Source organism: Chiloscyllium punctatum, chromosome 32, assembly GCF_047496795.1.
Source record: "Chiloscyllium punctatum isolate Juve2018m chromosome 32, sChiPun1.3, whole genome shotgun sequence".
Classification (NCBI taxonomy): domain Eukaryota; kingdom Metazoa; phylum Chordata; class Chondrichthyes; order Orectolobiformes; family Hemiscylliidae; genus Chiloscyllium; species Chiloscyllium punctatum.
Genome location: NC_092770.1, coordinates 17,656,014 through 17,671,086, shown reverse-complemented (window position 1 = coordinate 17,671,086; position 15,073 = coordinate 17,656,014). Strand labels below are relative to the sequence as shown.

The following is a 15,073-nucleotide window of genomic DNA, read 5'->3' as shown; positions in this document are numbered from 1 at the left end:
CGTTTCCCATCATTTCCAGTTAGTCCACTCTGTTATATCAGCAATATCCCAGCTCCGGAACAGCAAATGAGCAGCTGTGAACCATTTTATGAACAGATTACAGCCTGCGCCATAATAAGGTGCACAGCTTGTTGTGTAATAGGATGTTATATGAAGTGAGATGGAAGTGTTTTGGACTGCATTTCTGATCGTCTGGAGGCAGGGAATGATTGCTATGTTTCAATGGCATAGACATACACCAGATTTGCTCAGTGTCAGACCTTCAGACCCCACTGTGCAGCGTGACCTGTGGAGATCTGGTGTGTCCAGGCAGCTCGCCTGCAAATTCCAAGCCAATGTGATTCTGCCAATACTTTTCTGTGATTTAGAACAGGTGAGAAAGGAGGTGAGGTGAGAGGAGCACTGTCTGACAAGAGTCCCACTGCTTCACTGAATGGCACAGTATCTACCAATCTTCTAGGTTAGTTCTCTTGGACGTATTGAGTTCAGTGATAAAAGCAAATTACTGCGGATGCTGGAATCTGAAACCAAAAGAGAAAATGCTGGAAAATCTCAGCAGGTCTGGCAGCATCTGTAAGGAGAGAAAAGAGCTGACGTTTCGAGTCTAACTGACCCTTTGTCAAAGCTAAAAAAAAGGGAGAAATAGGGAGCTATTTATACTAGGCTGAGAGAAGGTGAGTCATGGCTCCAGAAGCAAAGGTAGCAATAAAGAGGTGATAATGACAGTGCATTATTAGCAGGATAATCTGGTTGAAGCTTAGAATACTGAGAGGCTTGGAAAGAGTGATGTGAAGATGATGTTTCCCCTTGTGGGAGACATGAAGACCTGGGGGCACAACCTCAGTGAAGGAAATAGCCCTTGAGAATTGAAAATCATCTGCAAATTTACTAACCGTACCTCCTATATTTGCATCCAAATCACTTGTATGTAAATGACAAAAGGCAGTGGACCCAGCACTGATCCTTGTGGCACACCCATGGTCACCAGGCCTCCAGTCTGAAAAACAACTTTCCACTACCACCTTCTGTCTCCTCCTTCAAGCCAATTTTGTATCCATTCAGACAACTCACCCTGGATATCATGTGATCTAACCTTACTAACCAGTCTACCGTGCAGAACTTTGTTGAACGCTTTGCTGAAGTCCACATAGACATCTACCGCTCTACCTTCATCAATCTTCTTTGTCATCTTTTTAAAAGCCTCCAAGTTAGTGAGACACGATTTCCTGCACACAAAGCCACGTTGATTGTCCATAATCAATCCATGCCTTTCCCAATGCATGTAAGTTCTGTCTCCAACAACTTACCCACCACTGACATAAGGCTCATTGGTCTATAGTTCCTTGGCTTTTCCTTACAGCCTTTCTTAAATAATGGCACCACGTTAACCAGCTAGTGCCCTGTGTGGTTTTAGTAATGCTTCTGTATTTTTATACTCGGTTTCCTTTGCTGTAAAGACAAACAGTCATTTGCCTGCCCTAAAACCTGCTGATTTAGGATGTTAGCTTTTGTGATTCATTCATGAGAGCGCCCAGATAAATAATATTTCGCTCTTTTGTTTGTCCTTCCAAAGTGTATAACCGTACACATTTCCACATTATATTCTATGGGCCAAGTTACTGCTCACTCATTCAACCTTTCTGTACTAAATTTCTCTGTAGACTCATTGTGTCCTTCTCACTGTTTGCATTCCCACTTGTGGTCATTCAAAATCTGTCTTTGCACAAAATAAACTGCCTTTTGAGTAAGATGGCCAAATGCGGATTCTGTCTTCACACTGAACTTTCAAAAAACTTGATCTTCAGCTTGTACACATCACTGCAACATGCACAAATCAACGTCTGTGAATTCACAGACTGTCTGCAAGGCAGTCTGACTTCGCCCCATTGTATCATATAACTGCATTACTGTGCATTCCTAGCTGACATAACTTGGAAAATAAAATATATCTTTGAATATAAAATGAAAACAATACTTCTCATGCCTGTACGATGGAATACATTTCTCTTTTTTTAAAAAAACTCAGCTGTATTTTTAAATTGATCAGGCAGAAGTTAGATGGTGGAAGGAACTGCAAAGTCCCTACATCTGCCACTAGGTGGAGGGCATCAGTAAAGTTCAGAACCAGTTTCATAATGAATGGAGGAGCCAAAGGCGAGAATGGGGAGGAAGCCAGACCAGGCAGGGGTTGGGAGGGTCAGCACACTGAAAGGTGAAACTGTGCTGGTAAGAGGAAATGACTATAAACAAGGATTATAAATGTAATGTAAAAAAAGTGCTGTTGAAGCAAAATTAAGTGGAACAACTTAAAGTGAGGACTTGGTGTTTTCAGTCAGTCCTGAATCCAGTAATGGCCTCAACTGATGGGCTGCCTTTATCATTTGATTTCAATTCTAGTTTGAATGACATCCCTCCATATTCCAAAAGTCATTCTTCAACAGAGGAAAGAAAGGAATTGTAATCGACAATCTCATTTTTTAAAAAATCACTGAAGCCAGCTTGTTGAATCTATTTTAAGGTTTCTGCCTGTGTGAAATATTGCCTCCTGAGTAGGTGCCATTGGTCATCTTTCTTCTTGAATGACTGCAGTGGTTCTGGGATACTGGAACAGCCTCTCAAACAGCACTGTGGAAACATGAATTGACGCGGTTTGAGAAGAGACTGCCCCTTCCCATCTTCACATTGAGATTTTTGCAGGGTCTATGCACACAGTAATCTGATGCAGGTTAATAGAGTGTAGGTAAATGGTAATTTGATGCCATATTTCATGGTGTCTGTGCATAGCAATCTGATGCAGGTTTACAGGGTCATTTGCACAGGTTATCGATGTTTTTAATCTCAGCTTGATTGTATAATTGTGATTCTTATGCATTTTTTTCCTTACAGGTACAGACTGTCTGCTGGCATCCTTTTGAAGCACAGACACTTCTCTCTGGATCATTTGACAAGTGAGATCTTGGCATCTGCTTCAGTTTCCTAAATTGTCCTCATTCCCCTGGAGCGAATATGTCTAACCTACCAAGACAAGCACCAGCTCATGTTTGTAGTCTTGTTCCCATGTTTATCCTGTTTCATGGTGTAGGTACCCTCTATGTATCTTCCTCCAGGCCAATACTGGTTGTATGGCCTATTATAGATCACGTGTTGTCTGTATCATGTATTATAGAACCAGCCTGTCCCCTGGCAGATGGTGAAATTTGAATAAAGTCTGGAATTGAAATCTGGCCTAATGACCAATGTGTAAACACTCTTGGTTGTCAAGAAATGCAATCTGATTCAGAATTAAATCTATCATCCTTGTATGGACTAGCCCATATGTGACTACAGACCCACAGCGATGTGGTTGACCATACTGCAAAATAGCAGAACAAACCAGTTAGGGATGGGCAATAAATGCTAGCCTAGCCAGTGATGCCTAAATCCTATGAATTAATTTTCAACATAATGCAGCTTCTTCTGAGGCTCATAATAATTGTTTACTCATTCCTCACTCCCCCCACCTGGCCCATAGAGAGGTGTATGGTGCTGGGTGTGTTGTGAATCACTGGCAAGCTGAATGGTCTTGGGTATCTCTGTGAAAGTTTAGGGCTGATTGATATCATGTGAAGTCAAGACTGAAACTTTCCTTTAATCTGACGGTATTGACTGTAACATCCTGGATACCTACAGGTCAGCCAGACTGTATGACTGCCGGAGTCCAAAGGAGAACTGTCGCACCTGGAGGTTCAGTGGGGAGGTTGAGCGAGTGAAGTGGAATCATTTTTCACCATGTAACTTCCTGGTAAGTTTTATTCTGGGTGGAGGCTGGGTTATTTGTCACAGAGAACAGAAACTAATTCCTTCCTAACAGATTGATAGAGTCATAGATGTACAGCACGGAAATAGACCCTTCGTCCAACTTGTCCTTACCAACCACATATCCTAAATTAAGCAAGTTTCTTTTGCCAGCATTTGGCCATCTCCCTCTAAATCCTCCTTGTTCATTTACCCATCCATATGCCTTTTAAATGTTGTAATTGTACCACCTCCACCACTTCCTCTGGCAGCTCACCACCCTCTGTGTGAAAAAGTTACCCTTTACGTCCCTTTTAAATCTTTCACATCTTTCTCCTCTCCCCCTAAACCTATGCCCTCTAGTTTTGGACTCCTCTACCATGAGAAAAAGGCCTTGGCAATTCACCCTGTCCATGCAACTTGTGATTTTGTAAATCTCTATAAGGTCACCCCTCAGTCTTCAATGCTCCAAGCAAAATACCCCCAGCCTTTTTGGCCTGTCCCGATAGCTCAAACCGTCCAATCCTGTGTATCTGTGTAAATCTTTTCTGAACCCTTAAAGTTTCACAACATCTTCCCCATAGGGAGACCAGAATCGAATGCAGTATTCGAAAAATGGTCTAATCAATGTCGCAACATGACAGCGCAACTCTTTTACTCAATGTACTGGCCAATAATGGCAAGCATTAAGGTAATGAGTGTTTGATTTAGTGGTAGGTGAGCACTTTGGAGAGAGTGACTATAATTCGGTTATGTTTAGTTCAGCGATGGAAAGGGATAGGTACATGCCACAGGGCAACAGTTATAGATGGGGGAAGGGCAATTATAATGCAATTAGCTGAGACTTTGGCATTGAATGGGGTAGCAAAATGCAGGGGATGGGGACAATCAAAATGTGGAGCTGGTTTAAGGAATAGATATTGCATGTCCTTGATAGGTATGTCCCTGTCAGGCAGGGAGGAAGTGATAAAATAAGGGAACCATGGTTTACTAAAGTAATTGCATCTCTTGTTAAGTGGAGGAAGGAGGCTTATGTGGCGTGAGACAAGATGGTTCAGATGAGGCGATGGAGAGTTACAGATCAGCTAGGAAGGATTTAAAGAGTGAGTTAAGAAGAGCAAGGAGGGGACATGAGCAGTCTTTAGCAAATAGAATAAAGGAGAACCCTAAAGCTTTCTATAGGTATGTAAGGAATAAAAGGATGACTAGAGTAGGAATAGGGTCAGTCAAAGACAGAAGTGGGAAGTTGTGTGTGGACCCATGAAAATCGGAGAGGTGCTGAACAAATATTTCTCATCTGTTTTCACTCAGGAAAGGGATAATATTGTAGAGGAGAAGAATGAGATACGCAATATTAGACTAGAGAGGATTGAGGTTAGTTAGGAGGTGTTATCAATTCTAGAAGGTGTGAAAGTAGATAAGTTCTCTGGGTCGAATGAGATTTATCTGAGGATTCTCTGGGAAGGTAGGGAGGAGATAGCAGAGCCTTTGGCTTTGATCTTTGAGTCATCATTGTCTACAGGTTTAGTACCAGAGGACTGGAGTTTTGCAAATGTTGTGCCTTTGTTCAAGAAGGGCAGTAGAGATGACCCAGGTAGTTATAGACCAATGAGCCTTACGTCTGTTTTAGGAAAGGTTTTTTGGATAGGATTTATAATCATCTAGCAAGCAACAATTTGATTGGAGATGGCCAACATGATTTCATCAAGGGCAGGTCATATCTCACTAATCTTTAGTTTTTTGAGAAGGTGACCAAGCATGTGGATAAGGGTAGGGCAGTTGATGTGGTGTACATGGACTTCAGAAAGCCTTTGATAAGGTTCCACATGGTAGGCTTTTGGAGAAAATGTGGAGACATGAGATTGAGGGTTATTTAGCAGTTTGGATTAGAAACTGGCTTTCTGAAAGAAGGCAACGAGTGGTGGTTGATGGAAAATATTCAACCTGGAGTTTGGCTACTAGTGGTGTGCTACAAGGATCTGTTTTGGGACTACTGCTGTTTGTCATTTTTTATAAATGTCTTGGACACAGCCATAGGTGTATGAGTTAGTAAGTTTTCCGATGACACTAATGTCGCTGCAGTGGTGGACAGTGTAGAAGAATGTTGCAGGTTGCAGGGGGACTTGGATAAACTGCAGAATTGAAGTGGCAAATGGAGTTCAATGCAGATAAATGTGAGGTGATGCACTTTGGGAAGAATAACAGGAAAGCCGAATACTGGGTCAATGGAAAGATTCTTGGTAGTGTGGATTTGCAGAGGGATCTTGATGACCATATACATAGATCCCTAAAAGTTACCACCCAGGTTGATAGTGCTGTTAAGAAGCCAAATGGTGCATTAGGTTTTATTGGTAGAGGGATTGAGTTCAGGAGCTGTAATGTCATGCTGTAACTGTACAAAATGCTAGTGTGGCCGCACTTGGAATATTGTGTACAGTTCTGGTCGCCCCATTACAGGAAGGATGTTGAAGCATTGGAAAAGGTACAGAGGAGATTTACCAGGATGTTGCCTGATCTGGAGGGAAGATCTTAGAGGAAAGGCTGAGGGACTTGGGTCTGTTCTCACTGGAGAGAAGGTGGCTAAGAGGGGATTTGATAGAGACGTACAAAATGGTCAGAGGATTAGATAGGGTGGACAGCGAGAGTCTTTTTCCTAGGATGATGACGTTGGCTTGTACGAGGGGGCAAAGCTGCAAATTGAGGGGTGATAGATTTAAGACAGGTGTCAGAGGCAGGTTCCTTACTCAGAGAGTGGTAAGGGCGTGGAATGCCCTGCCTGCTAATGTAGTTAACTCAGCCACATTAAACAGTCTTGTTTAGGGGCCTTTAAACAGTCATTGGATAAGGATATAGATGATGATGGGATAGTGAAGGGGGATGGGTTTAGATTAGTTCACAGGTCGGTGCAACATCGAGGGCCGAAGGGCCTGTTCTGTGCTGTATTGTTCTACGTTCTATACCAGTCACCACCTTCACTATTCTGTCGAGCTGTGACTCCACTTTCAAGAAATTATGATTTGATGTACTGGATGGTGGGATACAGATGAGGAAAGGTGTAGCTAGATTGCAGACCATGACTCCTTGGAGCAGGAGGCTGTCGATAGCAGAAAGAGGAGGAACAATGTATCACCTGATATTTTCTGGGATGTAGTGATGAGCAGGAAAATGTGGGTCTTCCAGTTTGGATTTCAAAATGAAAGTCCTGGGTACTTTCCAAATGGTAAGAAAATAGAAACAGCGGAGGTCCAAAGAGATTTGTGGATCGTGTACCCGTTCCTGCTAGACCACAGCTGAAGTTTGACAAGCAGGTCTGGTCGTCACACCTTAGGAAGGCTATGGATCAGTGAAATGGATGTGATACTGGAATGATGCCTCCACTCCAAAGGATAACTTACCAGGAGAGATTTCACATGTTCTGGTTGTAGTCCCTGGAATTCAGAAACATTTAAGGGTGGATTCTTCAGAGTTTTCAAAACATTAAGAGGTACTGACAGGATGGATGTAGAGAAACTGTTTTCTGCTGGTTGGGGAAATTTAAGACTGGAAGGCACTGTGTAAAAATTAAACCTGACCATTTGGAAGTACAACTAGGAAATGTTTCTACACAGAGATAGAAGTTTGCAACTCCTCCGCATATAGCAATTGCTGCTGGATCAATTGTTAATTTTAAACCTGAGATTGATCAATCTCAGTTATGCAAAAGTATAGGTGGATAAGAAGCAAAGCTGGATACATGGAGTTAGGTCCCAGATCAGTCCTGATTTTAACTGGATGGCAGACCAGGTTTGAGGTGCTCAGTGACCTCCTGTGTCCCTAGCACGATGACTTGGTTTCTGAAGGAGCACTGCTTTTGAAAGCAAAAGCGCTATTGGGACTTTACAGATCAGAGTTGATAGTTTGGTTATTGAGTTTACTGCTGAATTCCAGAAAGGAATATTTAAGGAACTTTAATCTCTTCCAATTAAAGGTTAACACTAACTGTGGATCTTTCAGGCCAGCACAGAGGATGGTTTTGTGTACTGTTTAGATGCACGTTCAGAGAAACCACTTTTCACACTGAGAGCTCATGATGGCGAAGTAACAGGTAAGAAATGCCTTATTAACTGATTGTAGTTTAGAAACCAAATGATCTGTTTCTTCTCTGTATTGGCTCCAGCTTCTGAGCAGTGTGACAGAGTTTGTTCTTGGCCGATTTCATCTTTTCATTGATATTTTGAACTTGAGTAAACACTTTTTTTTAAAATTGATGATGGTGTGTATCATTGGCCTCTGGAGCCCTACTCTCAAACTCAATGTGAACAGTTTGGCGCAAGCTATCCAAATTTGATAGCAGTACTTATCACTTGGCACTGATTAGCTGTATTCTGGATTAGTGGTGCTGGAAGAGCACAGCAATTCAGGCAGCATCTAAGTAACTTCGAAATCGATGTTTCGGGCAAAAGCCCTTCATCAGGAATAAAGGCAGTGAGCCTGAAGCATGGAGAGATAAGCTAGAGGAGGGTGGGGAGAAAGTAGCATAGAGTACAATGGGTGAATGGGGGAGGAGATGAAGGTGATAGGTCAAGGAGGAGAGGGTGGAGTGGATAGGTGGAAAAGAAGATAGGCAGGTCGGACAAGTCAAGGGGACAGTAACTGAGCTGGAAGTTTGAAACTAGGATGAGGTGGGGGAAGGGGAAATGTGGATGCTGTTGAAGTCCACATTGATGCCCTGGGGTTGAAGTGTTCCGAGGCGGAAGATGAGGCATTTTTCGTCCAGGCGTCTGGTGGTGAGGGAGCAGCGGTGAAGGGCTACTGATTAGCTGTAGTCCAATCATTAATCAGGCATGTCTCAATCTGGATTGATTAATCTATATGTGACATAGGTGAGGCCACGTTGAGAGATTTGCATCCAGTTTTGGTCACCTTGTTACAGGAAGGACATAACTGGTCCAGAGAGATTTACAAGAATATTGCCAAGACTTGATTGCAGATCTGAGGAAAGATTGGATAAGCTAGGGTTCTTTTTCTTAGAATAGAGGGGTCTGATGGGTGACTTAATGGAGATGTACAATATAATGAGGGGTTTGGACAGAATGGACAGGGAAAATCTGTTTTTCTCCCAGCAGAGAGATCAGTTACCAGAGACAACAGAGTTAAGGTGGTTGATAGAAGGATTAGACGGGATATGGAAATCAATTTCATGCAGAAGGTGATGGCTGTCTGGAATTCATAGCCCAGTTTGGTTCAAGCAGAAATCTCCCCTCATTTAAGAGGAACCTGAATCTGCACCTGAAATATAACATACCATAAGAAATAGGAACAGGAATAGGCCATTTGGCCTCTCTGCCATTTGATAGGATCATGGCTGATCTGACAATCCTAACATCCGCTTTCCCACCCTTTCCCAATGACACTTGATTTCCCCATCTATAACCTGTCCACCATCTACAAAACACAAACCAGTTCCAACAGTATACAAGAAGCTGGATGCCATCCAGGACAAAGCAGCCTGCTTCATGGGCTCTACATCCTCAAATATTCACTCCCTTGATTGCCAATGCTCAGTAGCAACAGTGTGTACCATCTGCACAGTGCTCTGTAGAAATTCATCAAAGCTCCTTAGACAGCATCTTCTAAACCTTGGGTTGTTTGGAAGGATGGAGGCAGCAAGTACAGGGAACACCACCACTATTCACACACTATTCTGACTCGGTAATATTAATGTTCCCTCAGTGATGCGTGGTCAAAATCCTAGGGCTTCCTCCTTAATAGTATACAGAATACCAACAGCAAATGCACTGCAGCAGTTCAACAACACAGCACTTCCCAAAGCTCTTCTCCATTTTATCAATAAATACTGGCCTGGCTAGCAGCATCTACACCCCTGAATGAAATAAAAGGACATCTCCATGAAATTTTCTTCCTTTCTTTAGTCTTCTCCGTTCTATTGTGAGCAACTTCTAAGTCAGAGTCGCTGTTGCATAGCTGAATCTAGTCTTGAATTAGAGCCCAGTAATTCAAAAAGCAAGTAATGACGGTGTTGATCAAGACCAATTGGTTAAGACACTGGCGAATCTTGCCCTTCTGGTTTCTGTGCAATTTTACACCACTAACCTACGTCACAGACAGATTCACACAATGGGAGAGAGAAGGGGATGGATTGTTAAGGTTCCATCTAATGCTTCAGCATCACTCCTCCTAACAGAGCAATGTTATTGATATAGTGTCAACCCAAGCCCAGTCCTCTCAGTGTGATGTAAATGATTGAGATTTGATGCCCTTGTCCAGCAGTTTGTTAAAATGTAGGTCCTAGTCAGCATGGATTCACTAAAGGGAAATCATGCTTGATAAATCTTCTGGAAATTTTTGAGGATGTGACCAGTAGAGAAGACAATGGTGAATCAGTAGATGTTGGACTTTTAAGGGGGAGCTGGATATGGTCTATGTGGTTAAAGGGATCAAGGGGTATGGAGAGAGGGCAGGAATGGGATACTGAGATTGCATGATCAATCATGACCACGTTGAATGGTGGTTCAACTCGAAGGGCCGAATGGCCTATCCTGCACCTATTTCCCATGTTTCTGTGTTTTGTGACTTGGCTTCTCACCAGGCACAGATTTACACATGTACAGAGCAAAGAACAACTGTGACAGAAGTCAGTAAAATTTTGGAAATTGTAACCATTCATATATTGTAATGGTTGTAGTAGGTTTGGCTCAGGCACCCTGCCACTCCCACTGACTCTCCTTCACAACAGGGAGTTGTCAGTACCAGCCACGGTGCTGTGCCCATCGACAAAACCGATTTGGAATGAAGGTGCCCACAGTAAAAAGCAATAAAAAACAGTTGCAATAAAATAGCTTGAATAAATTTCCTGCTCAAGGTCTTAAGCTGTAGCCTGTCAGAAACCCTAGTATTGATGGATGTTTAGTTTATATGAACAGGTTTGGTGCCCAACCCTGGCTGCGGCCCTACATCCAACTCTAGGTCTCTAGGCTTTGCTGTGTTATTGCTACTGTGCATCAGTTCCTTGGGATCTGATGAGGTAGGCAAGGTTTTATTGATGCTAAAGCCTCTCTTTGGTAAGGTATGTGTTTGAATTATCTTTTAAGTTGAAATCCTCCTTCACTGTCTACATTTTTATGAATTATCCATTTCCACTCTGGAGCTCAGGCAGGTAAATAAAACTAAGGTGCAGAGCAGCTCTGCTCACACTGAATAACAAAATAGGTTCCAGACCTGTTCCTGTGTATTTCATTTCCCTCTGTGGATTCCTAATCGTTACTCCAAGAGCTGATTGCTAGCAACAGCGTTGATTAACCACTTTAATTTCAAATTCAATTTGTTTCTTCAGGTTTGGAGCTCAGTAGCCAAATCCAAGGCTGCCTGGTAACATCATCTGCTGATAAACATGTGAAGGTTTGGGACATTTTGGGGAACAAGCCCAGCTTGGTGCATTCCAGGGATATGAAAATGGTAAGTGACTGAAAAGCTGAGAGAATAGGCTTGAAGGGAAGAACCAGCAATGTGTTAATCAGGTCAACATCTGAATGGTAAGGGAAATATCTGCAGCCCTCAGTGCTATGTAAATTCAGGCTGGTATTCCCTTCTGCAGGATGGTCCTCTGTCAGGGCAAAACTGGTTGTTCTTGTTTTAATCAACCTGTTTGGACATTTTATGATGCACCACCCATCACTTCCTGAGGTGGGGCTTAAACCCAGACCTTCTAGTCCAGAAGTAGGAACACTACCACTGTGCCAAAAGAGCCCCTACCCAAACCTTTCTCCGGTTAGTATCAGTTACTCTTACAAATAGAGCATGCACATATATACACTCGATTCGCACAACATTTGAACTGCTGTGAAGGATGCCACTGATGGCAGTGCCTGTTGCTTGGGCACATTAACTGATTCTGTGTGTCTGTGTCGCAGCAACTCCAGGTTAAAGCTGTTAATCAGCTGGTGAACTGTATGTATTTTGCAATTTGTTTTCATGACAGAGGGAGTTATTTCAAACTTTACAGTTTGATATTAATGTGTCTGTCAGCTCCAGTACAATAAAATCCCAATCTGTGCTCTTGGTGGAACTTGCAGTGATGGGGGGGCAGCAAACTCTGTTCTTGCACAGGTTCAGAGAAAATGCTGGATCAGGTTTTGGTGGGACGATGTGTGGGAGGTGACGCAGCGTGATCGAATTGATGGGGAGGGTGCAGGGTGATTACATGGATAAGTTTGAGTTATTGAACAAACTTGCACGGTAGGTTCAAACCTGTGACAGTGCCCTTGTCTGTTTGCAGGGTGTGGTGTTTTGTGCAGCTTGTTGTCCAGACTCTCCATTTCTCTACTGTTTCGGAGGTCAGAAGGGAGGTCTACGCATGTGGGACATCAGCAGCGTCTCTGCAGGTAATGGCTGGCACTGATCACCTCTGCTTTCTAGCACCTCACCTGCATAAACTGAGAACGATTGTGCAGGATGTTCTTACTCGATCAATCAGACAAAGATTTGAAGATTATTTCTGCACCTGGGGGATCAGTGACAATGTGACATTATTTTAAATAGTCAGTGTGTGTAGAGGGAGGTTAAGAAATGTGTAGGGTTGTTGCAACACTGAATCTTTTACCACAGATAGTGATTTAGGCAGAGGTGGTTGTTTGTTTGAAGGGGAATTTGTAGAATTAGTTGAATTGGGGGGGAGACATGAATGTAGGTGAATGGCGAGGTCACATTTCAATTGTCCCAGCAGAGAGGCAGCACAAACACAATAGACTGAATGGACACCTATTACATCATAAACTTTGGCTGAATAGATCATTGTATTGAGAAGTAGCAAACATTTTAAAATCTTGGTGGGTATTGCTGGTCTTATTGCCCATCTCTACCAGCTCTTGGTGAGCTGCTGCAGTCCTTGGGGTTTTGCGACACCCACAATGTTGTTAAAAAGTTCCATGTTTTTGACCCAACGTCTGAGAAGGAGCAGTAATATATTTCCAAGTCAGGATGACGTGTGGGGCTTAGGAGGGAACTTGCAGGGGTTGGTGTCTCAGAGTATACTCGGGATGTTTATTTGATATTTTCGGTAACAGATGAGGTAACCTCCTTCAGCTGGGACTGGTGTTGGTATTAAATACGATAAAGCAGTTTATAAGGCAGAGGAGTCAGTAACCAGAGGATTTAAGGTAACCGGCACAAAAGAAGCACTGAATAATAACTATTTTATTGGTGCCAGTTGTGACCTGGAATGTGGTGTTCGAAAAGAGCATTGAAGCCGGTTGAGTCGTAACCTTCAAAAAGAAATTGAATAAATACGTGTGGAGAAATGTTACAGGACTGTGAAGAAGAGCGATGGTGTGGAATGAAATAGATAATGCTGCCAAATAATCGACACAGGCTCCATGGGCTGAACATCCTTCTGTGCTGAATCATTTAATTATTGTGTGATATTGAATGCAGTGCTTGTTCAGTTGACAGTGATTGGAAGGATGTTGCATTGTCACTATTGTGTGTGAAGCAGTCCCTTCACAGTGTAATATCTTTGAAAACTTGTGCGTTTTGATTGCTATGTTTGAGAGTTTGGATATTATTCAAGGACAATTCCAGATTCCCCCAGAATTTTAGATTTTAGACGTTGAACATTGAAACGCAGAGAGCAGCTGATGCTATGTACTAGTGCTGTGCTGATGTGTTCACCGTAATTTGGAAGGTAGTTGTATTTAAGTTCGTACAAAGGCTATCTTATCCTATCCAATAGTTTATCCAGCCTCATGTTAGTCTTGGCTTTAGTTGGCAGCACTCTGGCTTCTGTGTTTGGTCCTTCTCGAGAATGGGCACCCTCAGGTGGCAGAATGTTCCTCTTCACTTCAATGAAAGCAGAATATTGTGGATGCTGGCAATTGGTTCTAAAACCAGCGAATTCTGGAGAGAATCAGCAGATCTGGCAACATCTGTGTGGAGAGTAACTGAGTTCACGTTTTGAGTTCGATATGACCCATCTTCAGAGTTTTGTTTGTTGAGCTGAGTGGCTCTTTAGGCTGTTTTAGAGGACAATTAAGAGTCAGTCATATTGCTGAGAATCTGGAGTCACATCTAGGCTAGATCAGGTAAGGATGGCAAATTTCCTTCCCTAAAGGACATTAATGTATCAGCTGAATTTTTTTCTTACAGTCTAAAGAATTAGAACAAGTTCTTTTTTACAAGCAGGATGTAATGAATTCAGATTCCACCATCTGCCATCGTGGGATTTCAATCCTTGTCCCTGGATCATAAGCCTGCAGCTCTGGATTACTAGTTCAGTGATATTACCACTACACACTGTCTCTCCCTTACTTATAGCATGGGCTACCTTGAAGAACTTCCAGAACAGAATTTTGTGACCTTATCACACTGCTGCCATATCAAATCTGCTTTCTTTGTTTGTAAGCCTTACTAAGTTTGTGGGAAGTTTTTGTTTGTTCCTGTACCTACAGATGCTCTGACGTTCAGTTACTAATTTCTTTGTGTTACAATGTTGACTTCTAGTGAACACAGCCTTTGGATCTCGTGAAAGATTGCAGGTAGCTACACCCTGGAGATCAACAGTCACTGGCTCTGTGACTAGCAGCACGACAGAAAGTGTCATGGAATCATAGGCTGAAGAAGACAGTCAGCTCCCTACAACCTCCCAGTGTCTCTGATCAAATAGCATTGATCATTTCAAGGAAAGACGATGCCAACTGATTCTTTTTAATATCTTATTACATTATATAAAATTACTGAGCAGGTATCCTGTCTCGTTTGTGTAATAAATTGAATGTTGCTTCTAGTTGTGCAGTTTATTTCTGTGGCTTCCCATTATTGGATCTAATTGTAAGGTGGTTGCACAAAGGTTTGTAAAGAATCTCTGATCCATGGGGAGTTACCATCGGTGCAAATAGAACTCCATTCACTGACAGTGGACACAAACTGGTTGAAAGCAAATTACTGCAGATGCTGGAATCTGAAACCAAAAGAGAAAATGCTGGAAAATCTCAGCAGTTCTGGCAGCATCTGTAAGGAGAGAAAAGAGCTGGCGGTTAGAGTCTAACTGACCCTTTGTCAGAGCTGGTCAGAGCTTTAACAAAGGGTCAGTTAGACTCGAAACGTCAGCTCTTTTCTCTCCTTACAGATGCTGCCAGACCTGTTGAGATTTTCCAGCATTTTCTCTTTTGGACACAAACTGTTTTCCCAGTTTGATGTATTGAGAGGGAATACAATCAGGATTGGTATGGTTAGTACATTACCATCATATCCACTCCTTTATGATCACATTTTACATTTTTCTTCCTGAAAAAATCAACAGGGACAG

The 15,073-nt window shown here is 42.5% G+C and overlaps 1 protein-coding gene across 2 annotated transcripts in view; it reads left to right on the top strand.

The window, feature by feature from the left end:
• pwp1 (PWP1 homolog, endonuclein) overlaps nucleotides 1-14,551 on the top strand; it is a 43,613-nt gene extending 29,062 nt beyond the window's left edge. For both annotated transcript variants that reach the window (XM_072551780.1, XM_072551779.1), the window contains 6 exons: nucleotides 2,887-2,948; nucleotides 3,670-3,781; nucleotides 7,768-7,858; nucleotides 11,108-11,229; nucleotides 12,050-12,155; nucleotides 14,269-14,551. In XM_072551780.1, the coding sequence (XP_072407881.1) occupies nucleotides 2,887-2,948; nucleotides 3,670-3,781; nucleotides 7,768-7,858; nucleotides 11,108-11,229; nucleotides 12,050-12,155; nucleotides 14,269-14,378 (603 nt within the window). In that variant the 3' untranslated portion in view covers nucleotides 14,379-14,551. The remainder of the gene's footprint in view (nucleotides 1-2,886; nucleotides 2,949-3,669; nucleotides 3,782-7,767; nucleotides 7,859-11,107; nucleotides 11,230-12,049; nucleotides 12,156-14,268) is intronic.
• Nucleotides 14,552-15,073: the final 522 nt, after the last annotated feature.